Genomic DNA, 25,641 nt, shown 5'->3' on the forward strand with positions numbered 1-25,641 from the left:
TGTATATTAATATATAATTGTATATCAATATATGTAATTGTATATTAATATGTAATTGTATATTAATATATGTAATTGTATATTAATATATAATTGTATATCAATATATGTAATTGTATATTAATATGTAATTGTATATTAATATATAATTGTATATCAATATATGTAATTGTATATTAATATGTAATTGTATATTAATATATAATTGTATATCAATATATGTAATTGTATATTAATATGTAATTGGATATTAATATATAATTGTATATCAATATATGTAATTGTATATTAATATATGTAATTGTATATTAATATATGTAATTGTATATTAATATGTAATTGTATATTAATATGTAATTGTATATTAATATATGTAATTGTATATTGATATATGTAATTGTATATTAATATGTAATTGTATATTAATATGTAATTGTATATAAATATATGTAATTGTATATTAATATATGTAATTGTATATTAATATATGTAATTGTATATTAATATGTAATTGTATATTAATATGTAATTGTATATTAATATATGTAATTGTATATTAATATGTAATTGGATATTAATATATGCAATTGTATATTGATATATGTAATTGTATATTAATATGTAATTGTATATTAATATGTAATTGTATATTAATATGTAATTGTATATTAATATGTAATTGTATATTAATATGTAATTGTATATTAATATATGCAATTGTATATTGATATGTAATTGTATATTAATATATGTAATTGTATATTAATATGTAATTGTATATTAATATGTAATTGTATATTAATATATGTAATTGTATATTAATATATGTAATTGTATATTAATATATGTAATTGTATATTAATATATGTAATTGTATATTAATATGTAATTGTATATTAATATGTAATTGTATATTAATATATGTAATTGTATATTAATATGTAATTGGATATTAATATATGCAATTGTATATTGATATATGTAATTGTATATTAATATGTAATTGTATATTAATATGTAATTGTATATTAATATGTAATTGTATATTAATATATGTAATTGTATATTAATATGTAATTGTATATTAATATGTAATTGTATATTAATATGTAATTGTATATTAATATATGTAATTGTATATTAATATGTAATTGTATATTAATATATGTAATTGTATATTAATATATGTAATTGTATATTAATATGTAATTGTATATTAATATATGTAATTGTATATTAATATGTAATTGTATATTAATATATGTAATTGTATATTAATATGTAATTGTATATTAATATGTAATTGTATATTAATATATGTAATTGTATATTAATATATGTAATTGTATATTAATATATGTAATTGTATATTAATATGTAATTGTATATTAATATGTAATTGTATATTAATATATGTAATTGTATATTAATATGTAATTGTATATTAATATATGCAATTGTATATTGATATATGTAATTGTATATTAATATGTAATTGTATATTAATATGTAATTGTATATTAATATGTAATTGTATATTAATATATGTAATTGTATATTAATATGTAATTGTATATTAATATGTAATTGTATATTAATATATGTAATTGTATATTAATATATGTAATTGTATATTAATATGTAATTGTATATTAATATATGTAATTGTATATTAATATGTAATTGTATATTAATATATGTAATTGTATATTAATATGTAATTGTATATTAATATGTAATTGTATATTAATATATGTAATTGTATATTAATATATGTAATTGTATATTAATATATGTAATTGTATATTAATATGTAATTGTATATTAATATGTAATTGTATATTAATATGTAATTGTATATTAATATATGTAATTGTATATTAATATGTAATTGGATATTAATATATGCAATTGTATATTGATATATGTAATTGTATATTAATATGTAATTGTATATTAATATGTAATTGTATATTAATATGTAATTGTATATTAATATGTAATTGTATATTAATATGTAATTGGATATTAATATATGCAATTGTATATTGATATATGTAATTGTATATTGATATATGTAATTGTATATTAATATGTAATTGTATATTAATATGTAATTGTATATTAATATGTAATTGTATATTAATATGTAATTGTATATTAATATATGTAATTGTATATTAATATGTAATTGTATATTAATATGTAATTGTATATTAATATATGTAATTGTATATTAATATATGTAATTGTATATTAATATGTAATTGTATATTAATATGTAATTGTATATTAATATGTAATTGTATATTAATATGTAATTGTATATTAATATGTAATTGTATATTAATATATGTAATTGTATATTAATATATGTAATTGTATATTAATATGTAATTGTATATTAATATGTAATTGTATATTAATATGTAATTGTATATTAATATGTAATTGGATATTAATATATGCAATTGTATATTAATATATGTAATTGTATATTAATATGTAATTGTATATTAATATATGTAATTGTATATTAATATGTAATTGTATATTAATATATGTAATTGTATATTGATATATGTAATTGTATATTAATATGTAATTGGATATTAATATATGCAATTGTATATTAATATGTAATTGTATATTAATATGTAATTGTATATTAATATGTAATTGTATATTAATATATGTAATTGTATATTAATATGTAATTGTATATTAATATATGTAATTGTATATTGATATATGTAATTGGATATTAATATGTAATTGTATATTAATATGTAATTGTATATTAATATGTAATTGTATATTAATATGTAATTGTATATTAATATGTAATTGTATATTAATATGTAATTGTATATTAATATGTAATTGTATATTAATATGTAATTGTATATTAATATATGTAATTGTATATTAATATGTAATTGTATATTAATATGTAATTGTATATTAATATGTAATTGTATATTAATATGTAATTGTATATTAATATGTAATTGTATATTAATATATGTAATTGTATATTGATATATGTAATTGTATATTAATATATATAATTGTATATTAATATATGTAATTGTATATTAATATGTAATTGTATATTAATATATGTAATTGTATATTAATATGTAATTGTATATTAATATATGTAATTGTATATTAATATGTAATTGTATATTAATATATGTAATTGTATATTAATATGTAATTGTATATTAATATATGTAATTGTATATTAATATATGTAATTGTATATTAATATGTAATTGTATATTAATATGTAATTGTATATTAATATGTAATTGTATATTAATATGTAATTGGATATTAATATATGCAATTGTATATTAATATATGTAATTGTATATTAATATGTAATTGTATATTAATATATGTAATTGTATATTAATATGTAATTGTATATTAATATATGTAATTGTATATTGATATATGTAATTGTATATTAATATGTAATTGGATATTAATATATGCAATTGTATATTAATATGTAATTGTATATTAATATGTAATTGTATATTAATATGTAATTGTATATTAATATATGTAATTGTATATTAATATGTAATTGTATATTAATATATGTAATTGTATATTGATATATGTAATTGGATATTAATATGTAATTGTATATTAATATGTAATTGTATATTAATATGTAATTGTATATTAATATGTAATTGTATATTAATATGTAATTGTATATTAATATGTAATTGTATATTAATATGTAATTGTATATTAATATGTAATTGTATATTAATATATGTAATTGTATATTAATATGTAATTGTATATTAATATATGTAATTGTATATTGATATATGTAATTGGATATTAATATATGCAATTGTATATTAATATATGTAATTGTATATTAATATGTAATTGTATATTAATATATGTAATTGTATATTAATATGTAATTGTATATTAATATGTAATTGTATATTAATATGTAATTGTATATTAATATGTAATTGTATATTAATATGTAATTGTATATTAATATATGTAATTGTATATTAATATGTAATTGTATATTAATATGTAATTGTATATTAATATATGTAATTGTATATTAATATGTAATTGTATATTAATATGTAATTGTATATTAATATATGTAATTGTATATTAATATGTAATTGTATATTAATATGTAATTGTATATTAATATGTAATTGTATATTAATATGTAATTGTATATTAATATGTAATTGTATATTAATATGTAATTGTATATTAATATATGTAATTGTATATTAATATGTAATTGTATATTAATATGTAATTGTATATTAATATGTAATTGTATATTAATATGTAATTGTATATTAATATGTAATTGTATATTAATATATGTAATTGTATATTGATATATGTAATTGTATATTAATATATATAATTGTATATTAATATATGTAATTGTATATTAATATGTAATTGTATATTAATATATGTAATTGTATATTAATATGTAATTGTATATTAATATGTAATTGTATATTAATATATGTAATTGTATATTAATATATGTAATTGTATATTGATATATGTAATTGTATATTAATATATGTAATTGTATATTAATATGTAATTGTATATTAATATGTAATTGTATATTAATATGTAATTGTATATTAATATGTAATTGTATATTAATATGTAATTGTATATTAATATATGTAATTGTATATTAATATGTAATTGTATATTAATATGTAATTGTATATTAATATGTAATTGTATATTAATATGTAATTGTATATTAATATGTAATTGTATATTAATATGTAATTGTATATTAATATATGTAATTGTATATTAATATGTAATTGTATATTAATATGTAATTGTATATTAATATGTAATTGTATATTAATATGTAATTGTATATTAATATGTAATTGTATATTAATATGTAATTGTATATTAATATATGTAATTGTATATTGATATATGTAATTGTATATTAATATATGTAATTGTATATTGATATATGTAATTGTATATTAATATATGTAATTGTATATTAATATATGTAATTGTATATTAATATGTAATTGCTACCATGTATATATTAATACTTACCTTTCATTGTTGTACAATGACTTTTTATAACTTGTTGAAAAGGTGTGTATGTGTGTATGGGGAGGTGCAGTGAAGAAGGGGAAGTAACTCACATGTATTGATAGATTATGAGAGTCAAGGAGGGGGAGATTATTATTTTTCTTATATTTAATTAAAATAATAAAACATTATAACAAATAGATAAAATGATGCAACATAAATTTATGTTCTCCACGTAGGTGTGGAATTTCTGCAATTCTGTATAAATACAAGAACGGTATATGAACCCGAGTGACATTTGCTTGGATCATATTTAATTAGTACACATATAATTTTTTTTGGATTATTGAAAAACTTCATTTGAATTTTTTTCAAATATGAAAACTAAAACATTACAAACCTTATAAAATGCAGATGGGCCATTTTTGGCAACATCCTTTACAGCTGCAAAAAGGTTCTGTAGAAAATAAAAAAAAATTTTAACATTAAAAATGGCACCAACAGAAAATGGTTTTGGATTAATTTATTATTTACTAGAGGGGGTACCCGGTGTTGCCTGGGTGTTTGTAGGTGTAAGAAAAAAGTGTTTCGAACCTGTGACGAACCCTGAAGATGAAAAAGAAAGTGAAAGAAAAAAAAGAAAAAATGTTAGTAGGGAAGGAGGCTCGAACCCGCAACATGAAGGTGGAGCGGAAAAGAAAGTGAAAGAAAATGTGACATTTTACCGCTACACTATGAGGCCATAGGAAGTGAAAAGCGTTGAAATTTAGCAATGTCAATGAAAAAGTTGACTTGCAGAAACGAATGTAGGCTGGAGGCCAGTTCAGCTTTCCGCTGCTTCATCTATTCGTTTTTCCCCACAATGTTGGGGAAAATCAGCTCCCCACAAAAAGGGAGTGTCCAAATGAATAGCAATTGTCTGATATGAGGAGTTTCCCCCAGATTGATCAAAGCTAATTGCTTTCTGGACGTCCCAGCATGAAAGGCCGGGAAACTGCCTTTGCTTTCAATTCAGTTTTGCTTTTATACGAAAAAGCCGAACAAACACGTGAGAAGAAGGAATAGCATGAATTTTATATAAGTTGATGTAAATAAATGTGTGAGATTTCTCTAACAAGGTTTTTGCCCTCAGCAGAATGGAAGAAAACCAAACAGAAATTACAACAAGCTCACCTTAAAACTTCAACGTAAATTTTATTAAAGTAAAAAAAGTCCATGTTGCAAAAGATGCGTCACCTTCAGCTATCTGCCACTTTGGGCTGATAACATTCCCAAAGGGAATAATAGTTCGTTTTCGATAAAGGTTGGGTAGAATTCCCACTGACGTAGTAGTGCGCAGGTTGGGTATGTTGAGGTGACTTCCAAAATGGATGCTGCTAGCTGGGCATACATGAGGAGTCCTTGTAGAATCAATCTGATGGCGGACAAGGCAGGTCAAACCGACAGACATTAAATTGAAGCACAAGCCTGCAAATATAAATTTGCCCTACTTAAGGGCATTGGTAATTGTAATGATAAAGTTCTGCTCCATATTTGGGCATTTAAAATGTCTCGAAGCAGCAAAGTATTTTCGCTGCCTTTATTCATGTGAGAAATCCAGTCTGTTCCTCCCTGCGTCTTTTTGGATTCTGATCTGAAAAGTAATTTGGCGCCGAGAACATTCTCGGCTGTTACTTATTACATGCAATTTGGCACTTCTACATGACAGTGACATGAGACGAATGTGTGTATTTTAGTTTCAAGAACGGCCAATAGAGGGCGTGTGTCAGCCGAACAGGGGTCGATAACTCGTACCTTTCTAAAAGTTCATGCAAAGACAATCCCTTGGAAGGTGTTTTTGAACAAATAAGTGAACTTTATCACTTGTAATGTGAGATTTCTCTCACAAGGATTTTGCCCTCGGCAGAATAGAAGAAAACCAAACAGAAATTACAACAAGCTCACCTTAAAACTTCAACGTAAATTTTATTAAAGTAAAAAAAGGTCCATATTGCAAAAGATGCGTCACTTTCAACTATCTGCCACTTTGGGCTGGTAACATTCTCAAAGGGAATAATAGTTTGTCTTCAATAAAGGCTGGGTTGAAATTCCCGCTGACAAAGTAGTGCGCAGGTTGAATATGTTAAGGTGACTTCCAAAATGGATGCTGCTAGCTGGGCATACACGAGGAGTCCTTGTAGAATCTGTCCAACGGCGGACAAATGGCAGGTCAAAAAGTAGACCTTAATTTCGTCTTTACAGACATCAAATTGTAGCACATGCATGCAAATATAATTCACCCTACTTAAGGGCATTGGTATTGCAATGAGAAAGTTCCGCTCCACATTTGGCATTAAAACGTCTTGAAGCAACAAGTATTTTCGTTGCCTCGATTCGAGTGAGAAATCCACGTGTGTCCAACGCTACGTTTTTCTTGATTCTAATCTGAAAAGGGAATTTGTCGCCGAGAACATTCTCGGTAGTTAGTTATAACATGCAATTTGATTGGTTAAAACAAATCCATGGGCGGAGAACCCGTCCAATAAAAAGCTTGCTTATTTCTGCAGAATTTCTTGCAGTAGATATGATGCCCCTTCGCAAATCATAGATATTATGATCTAGGGAGCATATAAAAAGTTCTATAGAATAGTACCCCCCCTCCCACCCTAGAAAAAAAGCCTTTGCTGGACATACTAAAACACACTCGGCCATTTTGTCTTTTATATCATAGATCATTTAAGATTTACATAACTGAGATTTTTTACAAAATAGCAATGCTCTGGCATAAATGGCAGATTTCTGAACGATATTGGGTTTGTGTGCCCATGCTGTAAAAACCTTACCTCTGATCAGACCAACTTTGCAATTGACAACCTATCTTTAGAAGTTGTCTTTACCTTCTGCCATCTTGGAGACATGGTAGACAACAATGGAAAGTGTACAGATGTTATTACAACCAGGATACAATCCATATGAAAAAAAAAACAAATTCAAGCAGCTCATTTCCATTCCAACCAACAAAGGCATACCTCTGAAGTCCCATGTTGCTGGTGTTAGAGGAGTCATACTTTATGCCACCAACATTTGAGCTGTTAATGATACAAATAGGCTTATGAGAAACGACGCCATAGTCAGATGGATCTGCTCCTCAAAAATTATGGATAAAGTGCATGGCTGTTCTGAGAGAACATCTTAGCATCCCTTCTTTTGAAGTTATCTTGAGTCATGGAAGATTGAAATGGTTTTTGCATGTGAAGAGAATGGATGACAACTTTTGGCAACACAGAATGTTGTTCTTTGATGTCATACACATATACTGCAACCGGCCAAAGAATATACAACATCAAGGCTAACTTCCACGCTTTAAACATCACAAAGAATCTGGTTAATGATTGAAATGCCTAGAGAGTGTCCATCAACACCAACGGTGACATGACAAGAAGGCCTCCAACCCAAGCATCTTGGAACAGAAGATGTTAAATCATGCAGTAATGTTGAATTTCTTTGCCTGTTTTACAAGTATTTTAATGGAATGTGTTCTGATGAACTCATTGCACTTGTGCCCCCTCGACGTACATATCCCCGACAAACCTGCTTAGCAACAAGATTACATCCCTTCACTGTTGAGGTCCCTAAATGCCAGAAAGTTTTCTGCTCTAATAGTTTCTTCCTTTAAATAGCTAGACTTTGGAATTCCCTTCCTGCTACCTGTTTCCCTGACTGTACTGATATGCAGAAGTTTCTTGTTAATCTTTCCTAAACATGGTCCCAAATAGTAGCCCCTTACATTCAAGTGGCGATATACCTTGTTAGGAGTAAAAATAAAAAGAAGAAAAAGTCTTTTCTTCCATCTAATAAATAAATAAATGTATATATATATATATATATATATATATATATATATATATATATATATTATTTTATTACCGTTTTATCTGTTTAGTTACACATGTTTCTGTTACCGAATCTTATCAACTATATATATATATATATATATATATATATATATATATATATATATATATACTAGCATAGGTACCCAGCGTTGCTTGGGTTGACATGAAGTTCCGTTTGGAACACACCTGCTATACTAATCATTTTCATAGCAGCGAATGCCCGTGCGATCGCGCAAAAAAAAAAAAAAAAAAAAAAATAGCCAAGTAGATAGAACCCCTAAAAAAAATGAATACTACCAAAAATTAATTCCAAAAACAATAAAATTTTTCATCATTTTATGTTTCTAATGTAACTCTCCCCCCTCCAAAATAAAAAATTGAATTTGTCATATTTTAGGGGTTCATTTTGTTTAAAAATTGTTAGGTGAAAGTACAGAATGGTGTCATAAAAATTAATTAAATTTATCATTATTTTATGTTTCAAATGTAATTCCCGCTCCCACCACAAAGAAATTGTATTTGTCATGTTTTGCCCCACCCCCCTCAATCGCCAAACTTGAAAAAATACTGCAGATGACATGTCTCGTTGAACGCTTTGTGGCCAAAAAGTGGGTGCTCATTTTATATTAAATTTATATAAAAAAGTGATCCCCCACTTTAAAATGTTAATTTTCTTTTTTTTTTTTCTTCTTTCATATTATTTATAAAGGCTGTTTAAACGTATTAGAGCCAAAAAAAGTAGGTCCTAATTTTTATTTTTAGGGGTTAAATGACGCTAGGTCACGTCGTAAAAATTTACCTTTTTTTTAAATTAGAAATTTAAGTTTGTAATCGATGAGATTAACGTGAAAAAAGAAAGAAAAGTGTAAATTGTGGAATTCAGAGTGGGGGGAGTAGATCTTTATTTTTTTTTTTGGTATTAAACGACGCTGGGTCAGTGGGTCACATCGTAAAAATTTACCGATTTTTGTATAGCTGTTTAAAGAATAATAACAACAAACAAATGGAATGTTCTGAAGATTCTAAGGGGCAAATAACTCTAAAAGTTTTTTTTAAAAATTCGATGTTGGAATAATAATTCCAAATAAATTAAATACGTTATCAATATAATTATTGTTTAAAATTTATTAAATAACAATTTTTAATAGAACACTTAAAACAATTATCTTGCTAGAAACATTAATTAAGATACTACTATTTAATAAAATCGATTTTTCTTAATGTCATATGCAAATGAGATGATCTCTTACTTGCATCTAGTTTGAAAGAATGAAACTATAGAGTAAAGTAAGGAACCTTTTGTATATATTAATCAAATTGTGAACAGACAGGAATACAAATTTATATATATATATATATATATATATATATATATATATATATATATATATATATAAAGTGTGCTAGATTTTCAAAGTTATACAGAAATATATTTATATCTGACAATTTATATTTGATTATGATTAGTCAGTTATTTACTTAAATTTCAAGCTTGCGTACTTTATATGAAAAAGAAATTCCAATTGATTTCATTGATTACATAATAATTATAAAGACCCATGGCATAACGCAGTAGGTAAAATTCAGCTGCAAGTGATACTATTCTGGAGGTCGAAGGTTCAATCCTCAATGTGGGTGATACTAAGAATATAACTGTGAATTACTTAAGACTTCTACCTTGTCATGGCTGATGGAATGAGAGCATTCTACCCTCATGGATCAAATAAAGGATTCTGTTTGAAATTCTGTGCATGTTCTCGAGTTTGACAAGATGCACTTGAAGGTTACATTGGCTGAAATTTTGTGAGAATAACATTGAAGATGAGACGAGTAGTGTGAAGAATCCAAATATCTTTTTTAAGTAGAAAATTATAATTACATAAGAAATTTCAATCGATTTCATCAATTACATAATTACAGCCTAATCAAAACAGATACTATAGCATCAATAATAGCCAAGCTAAAAAACGAAACATATTTCATATAAACAAAGTCAAAATGTCTAATATGTTGTTTCTTTTTTTGCCTGAGATTCATTTTTTGTTCATTTTTTTTTTTTTTTTAATTAACTAATGCTTTTTTTTTTTGCTTTTTTTTTATGCAAAACCTTTTCTGATGCGTTTATTGATGCTGTTTATTGATGCTGTTTTTGTTTCAAATTATTTTCAGTTTTGGCATTATTTAAATATTTCCAATGAAAATAGGTTTCAGCATTAATCACAAACAACTTAGTTTTATGTATTATTTGGATTCTTTGGACTACTGTTCTCATTTAGAGCGTTATTTACACAACATTTTGGTCGATGTAACCTCCGACCTTCTTCCAGTATATCTTGTTGAATTTTTTCAAATACTCTAACCACTATGCCACTGGTTCTTGTGCAAGAACTGGTGGTGTAGCAATAAGAGTACTTAGAAAAATTCATTTGTAAAAGTGACATTTTTCTGAATGTTAAAGGTTTAATCCTCAGTGTGGGCAACTGAAAATATAATTGTGATTTACTTAGGACTTGTATCCAGTCATTACTGATGGAACAAGAGCATGCTACGCCTGTCAATTAAATAAAGGGTTCCATTTGAAATTCTTTGTAGATTCCCGAGTTCAATAGAAAAATTCCTGAGTTCAACAAGATACATCTTAAGAAGGTCAGAGGTTACATCGACCGAAACGTTGTGAAAATGACACTCAAGATGAGAATAGTAGTCCGATGAATCCAAACAATCCATCCTCATCTAAAAAATTCAGAAACATAACTTAGTTTTACTTTAAAAAAAAAAACGATATGAAAGTTTCAGCATACATATGAAATACTGATATATAACTACAAAAATAGTCTGTACATACCACAAACACACATGTAAATTAGCTGGCAACATAAGTTTCTTTACTTTTATATAAGAATAATAAAAAATAATAAAAAATAATAAAGAATAATAAAGGCATATTGCATACAACCGTTGTTAAAACAGATGTAAATAAAGTGGTTTACTTTGTATGTTCCTGGCGAGGCGTTCATCATTCGCGTTTTCATAACATCCACTGGCATTGTGAGAACTGTTGCAGATATGCCCTGAAATATAATAATTGTATTCAGCTTAACGAAATTTTGTGATAATAACACTGAAGATGAGAACAGATGGGTGAAGAATTCAAATATTTTTTGCAAGTAGAAAATTATAATTACATAAGAAAGAAATTTCAATCGATTTCATAAACTACATAATTACAGCCTAATCAAAATAGATGCTACAGATGTATACATTCTGGTATGTGTTGGACGGCTTTTAAAAAATGACTTCAAACTTATTTATCCCTTTTTCTCTTGGATTCATTTTTATCACTTTCTTCTACGTTTTCCTTAGCCCATCTTTAATGTTCACATTAGAAACTGTATTATGCATTAAATTTGCATATAAATCTTTTGATCCAACATATCCTCAGGTTTTACTTCCGTATATCATCACACTGTGTACGTATGCCTATTAGACTCTACTCTGGATTGACAATGGTAATACCCCACTAGTTAGTAAAGACATAATTTCATTCAACTTACAAAAAAATAAATAAATAAAAATAAAAAAGTGGCAGTTTGCTTACAGCCATGTGAAGCCTTAATAATCGCTGAGAATTAGAAAATCAAATAAAATATTGGTAGAAGCACATCCAATAAATGTCACCAATCATGTGAAAATTTAATGTTCTGTAAGTATTTCGTTAAATTTTTTACTTTTTAGCCATTATCAAGGCTCAAAGTAGCTATAAGGGGACTACCATTTTTTTTTTTTTTCATTATGAATCAACTGACTTGATGCTACTTTTGTTTTGAAGTAAATAAACGTCTTAAAATAAGTTAAAACACAAAAGTAAGCTTACCCAAATAGATAGAAGAGTAACTTATCTTGCCTTTGGTAACATTCATTTATTGTATATACTTTTTGATCCTCTTTTTGTTTTGTTGGCTATTGTTAAAAATACCCAAAGATTAGTTCAAAATTGTAATAATTGGCAAACTTTGTTCTCTAGTGTGTGGCGAAGCTCTTTGGAGTATATGCATAATTAAGTGAAATGGGATACTGTATTGTACTTACCGCCATGATGCCTGCTGTTAAGTGCGTGATAATGTTGTCATAAAAGTATCCGCTTAATAACAAGCCGCTTTTGTACTGATCGTAACACGCCAGCTGATAAGAGAGTCAAAAGAAAGAATTAGTTTGCTTAGACTGCACTGAAAAAAGAAAAAGAATAATAGAATTCCAATTTCAACATTAATAAAATGATGTATTCAGTTCTTATGTATCTGTGTGTATGTGTGTGTGTGTGTGTGTGTGTGTGTGTGTGTGTGTGTGTGTGTGTGTGTGTGTGTGCATCTTGTCATTATGTAACTTACATATTATTCTTTATTTGTGACTAAATGGTCCTACTCAGTTTAGTCAGGGAATTAAGTTAATGTAATTTTAATAATCTACTGGCAGGCCACCCAGCGTTTCCAGGTAGTAAAATACTCTTAAATATGATATTTTAATTTTGTATTATTATAGAGTTAATTCTCTATTGATTATTATATTGTACCTAATATATATATATATATATATATATATATATATATATATATATATATATATATATATATATATATGTAGTCGTGATTTCAAAAGTAAACGATAAAAATGTGAAGTGTCGGAGTCTGTGTTTTCTTTTGTTTCCTTGTGTTTTATTCTCATATTTGTGAACCCATGCGCTCCCCTCAACGGCCACCAATATGAGAAACTATGATGATACAGCCATAAGCAGATAAACAAAGAAGATGAAAAAAAATCCACAGCACACAACATTAGAGTCAACAGCACTGTTGAATGGAGTAGCACGTGGCATTATATATAGTCACACATTTCTCAACCCTAACTTTTGCTAGTGATAAACGATGGCTGTACATGGGCATCCAGAGTGCATTTTTTCATAATAGGGTTATTCTAAATCTGGAGTTTGCTATTTTTTAAATAAAAAATAAAAAAAAATTAAAGAGCTACGAAGACAGGAGTGGTACCTTTAAAATGAGCAACCTTTTGTGCCCCGGTATTTATTTTTCTACATAGTCACCACCATTCTCAATAGACTTTTGCAACGATGCATCTCTACTTCCGCTGCATGTCCAAGACAGGAGTTGCTTTCTTAGAGTCCCACACCGTCAATATTTGCAACAAAGAGATGAAACTTTAAGGCTATGAATGCATAAGTTCAGTTATCATAACAATGCAATTTACAATCTCCTCTGATCCATTCGGGTGGAATAAAAAATAGGAGGTATTACATTTGGAATACTCATTGTATGTTATGAGTTCACCCTGGGCAATACCAGGTAGCCCTGATAGTACAAAATAAATAACAAAATAATGTACAGCAAGAAAGATTAAATTATTTTATGTAATTTCAAATATTATAAATTTTTCTTTAAAAAATATCTGAAAATCAAATGTTTATCAATAAACCTCGAATTATGCTTTCTTGTCACATCATGAAGTGGTCTGCACTATAGAATGCCACGTTACGGACACAATTTTTTTTATCACTTTTTCATCTCTAACAAGGCACAGTGCCACTTTGAAGTAGGGGGCTACTATCGGGGACATAAGTTGCAGGGGCATTATGAAGGGAGATGGGAAACAAGATATTTGTTCACATTACACTTGAACTTCTGCATGTCAGTACAGTTGGGAAAGCAGAACCTCAGAAGGGAGTTCCAAAGTCTAGCAGTTCTGGAGAAGAAACTATTGGAGTAAAAGGCTTTCTTACACCTAGGGATCTCTACTGTGAAGGGGTGGGATTTAGCTGCTTGTCGGGTTTGCCGGGGGTATTCATGTCGAGGGAGTACAAGTGCTTGTAGTTTGCCAGAGCATTCACCATTAAAATACTTGTAGAACAGGCAGAGGGATGCATCATTTCGTCGATGTGACAGAGGCTGAAGCCTAGATGACAGTTCAGGACCTATCAGGTTGGCAACTCTCTTTTGAACCCTGTCCAGGAGTGAGAGACAAGCAGCAGATGCACCAGGCCAGATGTGACAACAGTACTCCATACATGGGCAAATGGTGGCCTTATAGAGGTACAGGATAATTTCAGGTGTAAGTAAGTTTGTTTGTTTGTTCTTTCCTAATGTGTCATTACTAGCTCTATGACAACAGAATATTCTTATCATTGTTTTGACTCGAGTATATACCTGATACAAACACAGTTACTCAACCGAGAACCACATCACTCTATATAAAAGCATATGATATCAACGGATACACACTCGAGAGTCAAAACAATGAAAAGAATATGCTGTTGTCATAGCCTTAGTCATTACCTATCAAGATTAAAAGTCACTTGAGATTAAGGATTAATGAGTTGGATGGATTATTGATTTAATGACGAAGAATAGTATGAAAGGATTTAAAAGAATGAATGAAATGAACAAAGTTGGATTACTGATGAGGACATTTTATGACAGGTATTTGTGAACATTGGGTTTGAAAATGACCATGTTGTAGCCCTCAGGGAAGCAGTCTTGTAGAAACGTATTTTGCAGATGAGAAATTCTTGAAAAGAAACGCTGACATCCACGTCACGGACAGAATGTAAGTTTTTTTGTCTTATCGAGATTAAAACGCACTTGAGAATAAGAATTAATGAGTTGGATGATGAAGAATATTATGAGAGGATTGAAAATAATGAATGGAATGAACAAAGTTTGAGGAATTATGTGGAACTTCATGAAAATCAGAGATTTAAAGATGACCATGTTGTAATCCTCAGAGGGGCAGTCTTGTAGAAACGTGTTTCACACATGGGAAATTCTGGGAAAGAAAATTTGTTCATAAAAACTTTGGTTAATATTACGAACACAGAAATGAAGCAAAATTTGTTGTAGAAGTTACATTATTGTACAAATACGAATCAATAAAATATTGTGTGCGGATATTTTACAGCATTTGCAGAGATGATGAAAATTTGACGCTCGTTCAAGAAATAAAATTGAATAAAAAAGATTTACCTGACCGATTGTTACGAGAGCGGTTTTGCTACAAGCCATAGACACACCGGCATACATATTGCGGATACCTTCTTCTTGAAACACTCGCCACAAACCATCAAGAGCATGTTTGTAGCTGGAAAAGAGAAGAGAGAATGAAAATGAATGCTAATAACATTTGTTTTACATGTTGGACGACTTTAAGAAATTACCTTACCTAACTCTGGCCAGATCTTTATTTATGCCTCGTTCCCTCATATCCATTTTTATCATTTCTTTCCATGTTTTCATTGGCCTTGCAATGTGAACTGGACCTGCTACCTCAACTGTTCTACTTCTAGTGACACAATAACTCTCATCCATTCTTTGAATGTAGTCTACTCTTTTGCACACATCTCCCTATGCTGTCCTCTGAGGTTATCAGAATTAAGTCTCTCTTTAAGAGTTGCATTACACATCTATTGTGTCATTCTCATATCATTTCTCTCTATGCAAAGCATGTCCTCACTGTCCTGGTTTCACTTCCATAAATCATTACAATGCCTGATGGACTCTTTGTTTGATTAGTAATTTAATAACGCAATTGAAATTAGTTCAAGTTTTTAAATGGATGCCAGATGCCAATTCATCCACGCAAACAGATGGCAGAATGTTCACTGCATATTTTGTCTGAAAGTTATGTAAATTTTACAGGGACTAAGTTTTGTCTTTTCATGCATAGATACAGTAAACAGGCTGAGACTGTTGCAATTTTAATTATTAATACGGCATGCGGAAAAATTCAAGTTAGTTTTAGTGATGAACCAGCTTACAAACTCCATCAAAAGATTAAACATTATTTATCAGAAAATACACACGCTGAGTATTCACGTCAACAGATAAAAATGCTACCAAGTGATTTCTATTCACACAAGTAACGACAAATGATATTTCTTTAAATCTTTCTCTTTTATCCAGACATACGGATTTATACACAGGTGTTTACATGAAAACCTTTCTAAGCTTGTTCTATGAAAAAAAGTGGCCTAATTTTTTGTTTTGTTGTTTTTTTCTTGTACTATTCAAGAAAATAAAAAAATGTATAATTCAATATGGGATTAAAATCTATTAAAATAGATTTTAATCCCATATTGAGTTTATATATATATATATATATATATATATATATATATATATATATATATATATATATATTTAAGTACAAGACAATACGACAAAGCAAAAAAATAAGGCACAAGGCCACTCAAAAATGGAGATGGATCTATGGTCATCCTCGTCACTGCACCATTGATTTGTCTAAGCTAATCCAAGCTAGAGTTCTCATACACCATAATACTGCAAAAACACATAAAATGTCCTACTTAAGATTCCCAAATCAAATCATTTTCTTTTTAAATAATAAATGAATAATAATATGTATGTATATATATATATATATATATATATATATATATATATATATATATATATATATATATATATATGTTATTTGTTTTTGTTTTTTTGATACAAATTGAATGAATTCAATTATTTACGAAAGTGAATTTTCACCTAAATGCGAGTTGGGAACAATTTTCCCTTTAACCAATTTGGTATCCCCACATGGGGAGCAGTATGTATATTGTTTTTAAAATATAATATATAACTTTAAAAATATAATTATATATATGTATATATATATACTAGCAGGCGGAGGAGTTTTGCCTAGGCATAAAATACGCTTAAATATATTTTAATTTGTCAAGATTTTGTATATATTATTAAAGAATCATGATTTCAAAAGTGAAAAAAAAACAGTATTTGGGTGCCATCAGTTAGAATTGAAACCGAAAGCAAAACTGTAGCATTCAAAGCTGGTGACGTTACCACTGTACCAACGTGACACGCGTATATGAACGGATATTAAAAATCAAAATTAAAAATAAACTCAGATGAATGTACAAAATTTTTAATGATCCTTTTTCAATTTTGACCAATTTCTGACCCTTTAAAAACTATTTTAATTAGCTGAAGACCCATAAAAGAACAGTCCATAAAAAATCCAATCATTTGATGGCCCTAGTACTGCTCTGCGACTTTTAGTTTCGGAGGAGATAGAGTTTGAAAATATGGAAGCAGACAGACAGACATATAGTGTTTTATATAATATAACTTATTCTCAGAATTCAAAGTTCAAATCTTAGAAGATCTTTTGCTGAATACAATTCTTCACACGAAGAAACTTCTACTATGGCTTTTATGGCGTCCTTTGAGAGATGTCTGAATATCAGTTTGTTCCTTAGCAATCAGCTCGTCCGTAGTATATCAAGTAGTACGATTAGTATCTTTGTCAGTAGCGCTCCACATATGATAATCCATGGGGTTGCAATCAGGTGAGTTTAGAGGGGGGGGGGTAGATGTTGGAACTGGTTAAGCAGTAGGTCTATCAGAATTTGGAGGGAATTTTTGACACCCCTAACACGAAACTGAGAATAAAATATTAAAAACTCGTAATTTCTCTTTTAAAGGTGGGTTGTTTATTTTCTTTATGGAATATACTTCCAAAATAAACTATTAAAGTTGTTTAAAAAATAATAGAAATATTATTTTTTATTTAAAAAAAAACAGTGTTTACAAAGTGCCGGCGCACCTTCATGCAGCCATTTTTTTTTTTACGTAATGAAATCAATTGAATTTTACGAATTAATTTGCTTTCAATTTTTAAACTTTAAAAATCTATCAAAATTTTTCTATTGGTTAAATTTTTATGATATTTTCAGGGTCAATATGAAATTTTATGCTCTTTCCAATAAACCGAATATAATATTTTAGACAAACGTTTTTTTTTCAAATTCACCCCCGCCATTTTGAAATGTCTATTAAAATTTTAATAATTAATTTACTCACCAAAGTTTTATGTATCACAAATTGAAGATAAAAGATCAATAAATAATATATTGTAGATTAAAACAAAAAAAAAAAATGTCTAAAGTGTAAAACCTTTTTTTTTTTTAAAAACCACATTGATTTTTTCTTTTTTAATTGGAAGCCTATGTTCTGCTTATATTGTCCAGTCAGTATTGGACGCTGACGATAATTTTTTCTATTTCATTCAATGTTTTCTTTTTTTAGATATATATAAAAAAAAATCACTCGATAAAGAAGAATTAAAATATAATAAATCAAAAATTGATGTATTTTTTGAGAAAAGAAAAAAAAAAATCCTCGACTGTTTTTTTTTAAAGGCAAAAACTTATAAGTAAAATTTGACTATTTTTAACTTATGGGAACACATATTTCTTCACGCACAAGGCTAGACGGCTAATGCGAATGTGTGGTTTTTACTGCCTTCTGTCCATTCATATTTCTAAACAAGAACAAACTGGTACTTCCGGTTTTTCGATAAGAAGGAAGAATGCTTACATAATGACGCCTTTTTCAAAGTGTCGTTTAAAAAATTCATTTATTTAATAAATAAATGGAATTTAAAATATAAATATGGATAAATTCTTAACAATGAAGAATGGAACTACACATTCAATAGTATTTTTATAGGTAAGTGATTTTTTGGAATTTATATCGACTTTTTATAATCGAAGTAAGTAAAATTTCGTTGATTTTCTTCAAATCTTTTTTAAAGAAAACCGATTTAAAAAAAACAGATATGGTCTAATTTGCTATTAAACCTTTTTAAAAAGTTGGTCTTTGCTCCTTTAATTGAAAAAAAATTAGGGTTTGAATTACATTTTTCAAGTAGTTATAAGCTTGTAAAGATAGGAGGTTGAATTATTCAATTTTTTTTTTCACACATTCTTAAGATCGGTTTCTGACACTGCTAGTTAAGCAGTAGAAGTTTTTAGGCAACCACTTCGGGGTATTCCTAGAGGTGTGTTAAATCACGGCTACCGAGAGAGTAGGCCAGTGAACATAGCATGATGTCATTTCCTGATCAACATGTAGGTATAGAAATTTTCCAGTGTTGAACCACATGGTCATAAAAATATTTTTCATTGCCTTAGATTGTGCATGTTTTTTATTCTCCTAAAGAGAAAAAACAATTCTCCATTTGGATAATTATATCATTGCAATTATTATATTAATTGCACATTGGGATAATTTTAATCTAACAAAATAGAACAGTAAGTGGATTGTTTTCGAATTATATATCCATCGAGGGAAGTTGAATATTTCATTTTATCTATGTTTTTTAAACTGCAAAACACAATTTTTATATGAGAATATTTTTCAGTCCGTTCTTTTAATAATAAATAAAACTTTTCATTGAGTATTTCCAAATATTTTAAAGTTAGAAGCATTTTTCATGAGAGTTTTTTTTTTAAACTAAAACAATTGATAAATTCAATATTTTAGCACTGAGCGTAATTTATTTCTTTGAAATAAATTTAAAACTTAAAAGTTTTTAAAGAATAAAACATGTATAAATACATTTGAAGCCAAAACTGAAACGCGGAATTTTTTTATAAAATAAATGGGTGTTTATTTTTAAAGAAATATATTTCAGAGTAAGACTCCTTTGTCAATCTTTTTTTCCTCTTCTTCCTCGACGTAAAGTGGTGGAAGATAGTTTGATGAAGAGTCCACGTGATGTTGTTAACTGTGGGGTTTTTATGAAGCTGGATAGGTGACGCGTGGTCGCGCATTTTGAAAATCTAGGTAGTTTTTTTGTTTATATCCGTTAGAAGCATTGAGTGAAATTTGAAGAATAAAACATTTGTAGCCAAAAATGCAACTCGAAATTTTTTTATAAAATAAATAGGGGTTTATTTTATAAAAAAATTTTGCGTTGCAGTTTTGGCTTCAAATGTATTTATACATGTTTTATTCTTCAAATTTCACTCAACGCTTCTAACGGATATAATCATTAAAAGTTTTTGTTTGTTTGTTTCATAACATTTTATCTGTAAATAATTTACATGACTGAAATGGGAAATAGGAAATTTTTTATTCTCTCAAACACTTTATTCAAGAAACACAAATTCATCTTCAAAATTCATTAACTAATCAGTTTTAATTAAAATTTTGATATGTACTAAAAATAAAGAGTACATTAAATATTAGTTAACTTATTTTCTTGTGTTTATCTTATAAATAAATATTGTTTAGTATTTGTGCCATGTACTTACCATGCTGAAATAATAATGTTATTTAGAAAGCCATTCTTAATAAGGAGAGGCTTTCTGACTATTCTGCACTTTCACCTAACAATTTGATGAAAAAAAACCCCATAAAATTTCACTTGAAAATCCTATCTAAAATATAGCACATGGCGTACACTGCACAAGCACCATTATTATTATTATTATTATTATTATTATTATTATTATTATAACAACAACAATAATAATAAAAAAAAGGGTACTTCACAGGGAATGTGGACCCTGCGTAAACAGGTTTTAATTTAATAGTCGCTCCCTAAAAAGCACATACACAAAAGGTTTCCGTTGGTTTATTTAATCACAAAATCTTTTTTGAAGGTACTATTTGAGGGAAAAAGAAAGGCCAAAAGTATTATTTGAATATATATGAAAAAATAAATGTAACAAAAAATAAAAATATTTAGTGTGGGAAATATAATAAAAATAAATTAAAATGAAACGAAAATAAAATAAATACACGTTCGATTACAAAAAAATTAAAACCCGTTTACGCAGGTCCATATTCCCCATGAAGTGCAAAAAAAACCAAAAAAACTGTAGATGACCTCGACTGGCGTCACACCAACTAGTTGTGAATGGTCAGGGAGGATGGAAAGTCCGAGGCGGGAGAGTACTAACCAGATCTCCACTGGAAGTGTGCAGTTCAAATCTGGTACCTTAGGGAGGCATTTTGTCACCCAAACCCCAGGAAATACCAATAGCCGATGCCAACAAGAAATCAATGGCAAACAGCTGTTGCGATAACGTGCAATCATCTGCATGAGTGGTCAAGAGGTGGAGAACATTGGAAATCTGGGGAGACTTGTTGTCACGCGGTCTCCAGCGAATACCTCAGGTTACTGGCAGTGAGCGATCACTGATGATGGACTGTGAGACAACTCCTAGTGAGTGAAATAATAATAATGCCCCTCCCAAATTTATCACCACCCTGATTTAATATCGTAGATGTTTACTATATTTTCTTAGTTTTTAACCAATGTTCACATTATAGTATGATTGTCTTTTAGTAGTTATGTGAACTTCATTTCCGTATTCATGTATTCTGCACTGGGACGAAGTAAAGAATAGATACCCTGTAGCAGACGACGACGCCTGGCGGTGCCAGGCGCACAATTCAACTAACACCGGTGATTCGACCTTGACATTGGCACAAGCACACGGCGTCGGTTGTTTGTAAACACGTCAAATAGCAAACATGCTAGAATATTCACCAGCATTTTTTTAAAAATATATTTACAAAACCTTTGAAGATTTAAAAGAAAAAGTATATATTTACAAAACATTTTTTTTTAAATAAGTAACAAAACGAACGTATTTAAATAAAAGATATTTAAATAAACGGGTGTCTCTTTCTGTTTCGGATTTTTGCGACCAAGATTGATTTTTATGTGCCGTGTTTTTTTTTGGGGGGGGGGGGGTTCTGTGTGCGTTTTTAAGACAATTCAATATTTATTCTTTAAAACATTAACTTTAGCGACAATTAATATATTTTCAAAATAATACTTTTAAATATTACATTTTTACGAATATTCGCAAGCAAGATTTAAAAAAAAAAAAAAAAAAGACGAGGTGTTTTTTTTTTTTTCAATTAAATTATAAACTTTATTTGAACTTTCAACAAACTTTTACAGACATAAAAATAGACTTTATGGATATTTTATAATAATTTTTTAAAAATATATTTAACGAAAAGTTTTTTTTTTTATCATTTCATTGTTGAATAAAATTTCAAAGTAATAAATGGTGAAAAAAAATATCTCGAAAAGAAAAAACACCTTGTCTTTTTTTTTGTTTTAAATAAAACTTTAATTTTAAAATTTCGATGTTTGAAAAACAGTCCATAATATATATTTCATTATAAAAGTTCTATTTTTGTTTGATAAAAAGAATAAAACAGTTAATAAATAATAAAAAAAACAACAGTCCATTAAGTTCAAATAAAGACTGTTTGAATAAAACTTATAAAAAAAGGTTCATTCTATACGGTTTTGGCCATTTCTTTTTTGTGCATTTTTGATACAATTCAATATTTATTTACAGTGCGATGTATGTCGGTGGTCAGTGAAGGAGAAATCCTTTTAGGCCGAGGCAATTTTTATGCATAATAAAATCACAAGTATAAACAATTGAGATAAAAAAAATATATTATTTTATTCACATCTTTTTATAACTTTTATTTTTATAAAGATGAAATGTAGTATCACAAGATAGAAATCTTTTTATAATTTTTATTTAAAAAAAAACTGTCTGTAAAAGTTTGTTGAAAGTTCAAATAAAGTTTATAATTTAATTGAAAAAAAAAAACACACCTCGTCTTTTTTTTTTTTTAAATCTTGCTCGCGAATATTCGTAAAAATGTAATATTTAAAAATATTATTTTGAAAATATATTGTCACTGAAGTTAATGTTTTAAAGAATAAATATTGAATTGTCTTAAAAACGCACACAGAACCCCCCAAAACACGGCACATAAAAATCAATCTTGGTTGCAAAAATCCAAAACAGAAAGAGACACCCGTTTATTTAAATACGTTCGTTTTGTTACTTATTTTAAAAAAATGTTTTGTAAATATATACTTTTTCTTTTAAATCTTCAAAGGTTTTGTAAATATATTTTTAAAAAAATGCTGGTGAATATTCGAGCATGTTTGCTATTTGACGTGTTTACAAACAACCGACGCCGTGTGCTTGTGCCAATGTCAAGGTCGAATCACCGGTGTTAGTTGAATTGTGCACCTGGCACCGCCAGGCGGTGTCGTCTGCTACAGGGTATCTATTCTTTACTTCGTCCCTGCACTGATATGAAAATGAAGACTATAGCGGAATATAGGATTCCTATCATGTAACTGATGAAAATATGCTACACATTTTGAGAGAAAACATGGGGAAAAATGAACATAGAAGAACAGAAAACTAAAACTTTAAATATAATTTCTGTATTTAAAGTAATAATTATTTAAATATTTCAACATATAATCTTGTGGGGAAAATCCAGCTCCCCAATAAGGGCCACTCTGGATAGGAACAAAAATAAAAATTGTCTCAGTCATGAAGGATTTCTCCTCCGCCGGCGAGAATAGAAAAGCTGAATTGTAGCATCAGAACAGATACTACTACACTGTGATCTTGTCCCGAAGGCCAAGAATGTTTTGTGTTTTATGTTTCTTTAATTGTTTGTTCCCTAAATTCATAATTCAGTTTTATCAGTATTAGATTGTATATTGCTTTAAAATTACGTAATTTTACATAATATTTATATTTTATATTGAATAAAGTTCAGTTTCATTATTAATCGAATTTGGTTCCTTTATTTTCTTTTTTAACATGTTTTAATGCTCTTTTTTAAAATGCTGCCATATAGTATCGACAGTAACAGTTTGACAAATCTTACCTACATTGCCTGCACGCATTTTTCAGTTAACAGGCCTTCTATATCTCAGTGGGCGTGGTTAGGTCCTTTCTGAAACCACCTTTTCCACCCAAAATTTGATAAGACTGGACAGCAACTTAATATAGCCACCTCAACTGAGTCTAATCCTTTTCCAAAGATGTCAGGTAGTATGACCTGGCCTACACTAGAAATGCATTTAACAATCATTGCAGTTTGTTGGAACTTTATGCAACTGAGAAGAACCTGAGCTTTCCCAGCTTGAGTAAGTGTCTGACTTTATTGAGGAGTTTCTTGACTTTGCCAGTTAATACGAGGGTCTTTCCAAGAATAATGCATCCTATTTTTGAACTATAAAAAAAGTTGAAATGCTACGAAGATGAGAGTGATACCATTAAAACGAGTGACCTTTTGTACTTCATAATTTATTTTTCTACATAGTCACCACCATTCTCAATGCACTTTTGCTAGAGATGAGGTCGTGGCTGTGCATGGGCATCTGAAGTGCACTTTGTCACTCACATCTCTGTTACTATTCTGAAATCAACAAACTCATCTCTTAATTGTGCTGACATCAACTGCATTGGCTTTATAAATATCTAACAAGCGTTGGTGAATGCTGATCGGTTCAATTTTTCCTGCATGGATAAACTCAATGACACATTTCTGCTTCTGATGCACATCCATGACAGGGATTGCTTTTTTAAGAGTCTCACACCGTCAATATCTGCAACAGAGAGATGAAACTTTCAGGTCATGAATGCATAAGTTCACTCATCATAACAATGTAATTTGCAATCCCCTCTGATCCATTTGGGTGAAATAAAAAAAATAGGAGGCATTACTTTTAGAATGCTCCTCGTAGTTGTCCCTTGCAATTCTTGTATGAAGCGTAGCAAAAATCTCTCTCGTAAATGTTTGCATTGTCTTGCCTGGATCTTACCGTACCTTTTTTTTTACAACTTCTAGATAAATTTAATGCTTACGATGATCCTGTTCCTGCTAGCCACTGCTTCCATATCTGTATCGCAATTTTTCAACTTAAATCTCATGGCGACCTTCAGGGTATTCAAAAAGCATTCAACTGCAGCTAAGATTTCAGATTT

The 25,641-nt window shown here is 27.9% G+C and overlaps 1 protein-coding gene across 1 annotated transcript in view; it reads right to left on the reverse strand.

Moving 5' to 3' along the window:
- LOC145247847 (uncharacterized) overlaps positions 1-25,641 on the reverse strand; it is a 108,450-nt gene that overhangs the window by 61,991 nt on the left and 20,818 nt on the right. The window contains exons 5-8 of the mRNA XM_080109470.1: positions 16,013-16,127; positions 13,071-13,163; positions 11,972-12,052; positions 5,507-5,563 (exon numbers count right to left, since the gene is read on the reverse strand). Coding sequence (XP_079965596.1) covers positions 5,507-5,563; positions 11,972-12,052; positions 13,071-13,163; positions 16,013-16,127 — 346 coding nt within the window. The remainder of the gene's footprint in view (positions 1-5,506; positions 5,564-11,971; positions 12,053-13,070; positions 13,164-16,012; positions 16,128-25,641) is intronic.

The sequence above is a fragment of the Euprymna scolopes genome, chromosome 26, assembly GCF_053919585.1.
Source record: "Euprymna scolopes isolate OS-2025 chromosome 26, ASM5391958v1, whole genome shotgun sequence".
NCBI lineage: Eukaryota > Metazoa > Mollusca > Cephalopoda > Sepiida > Sepiolidae > Euprymna > Euprymna scolopes.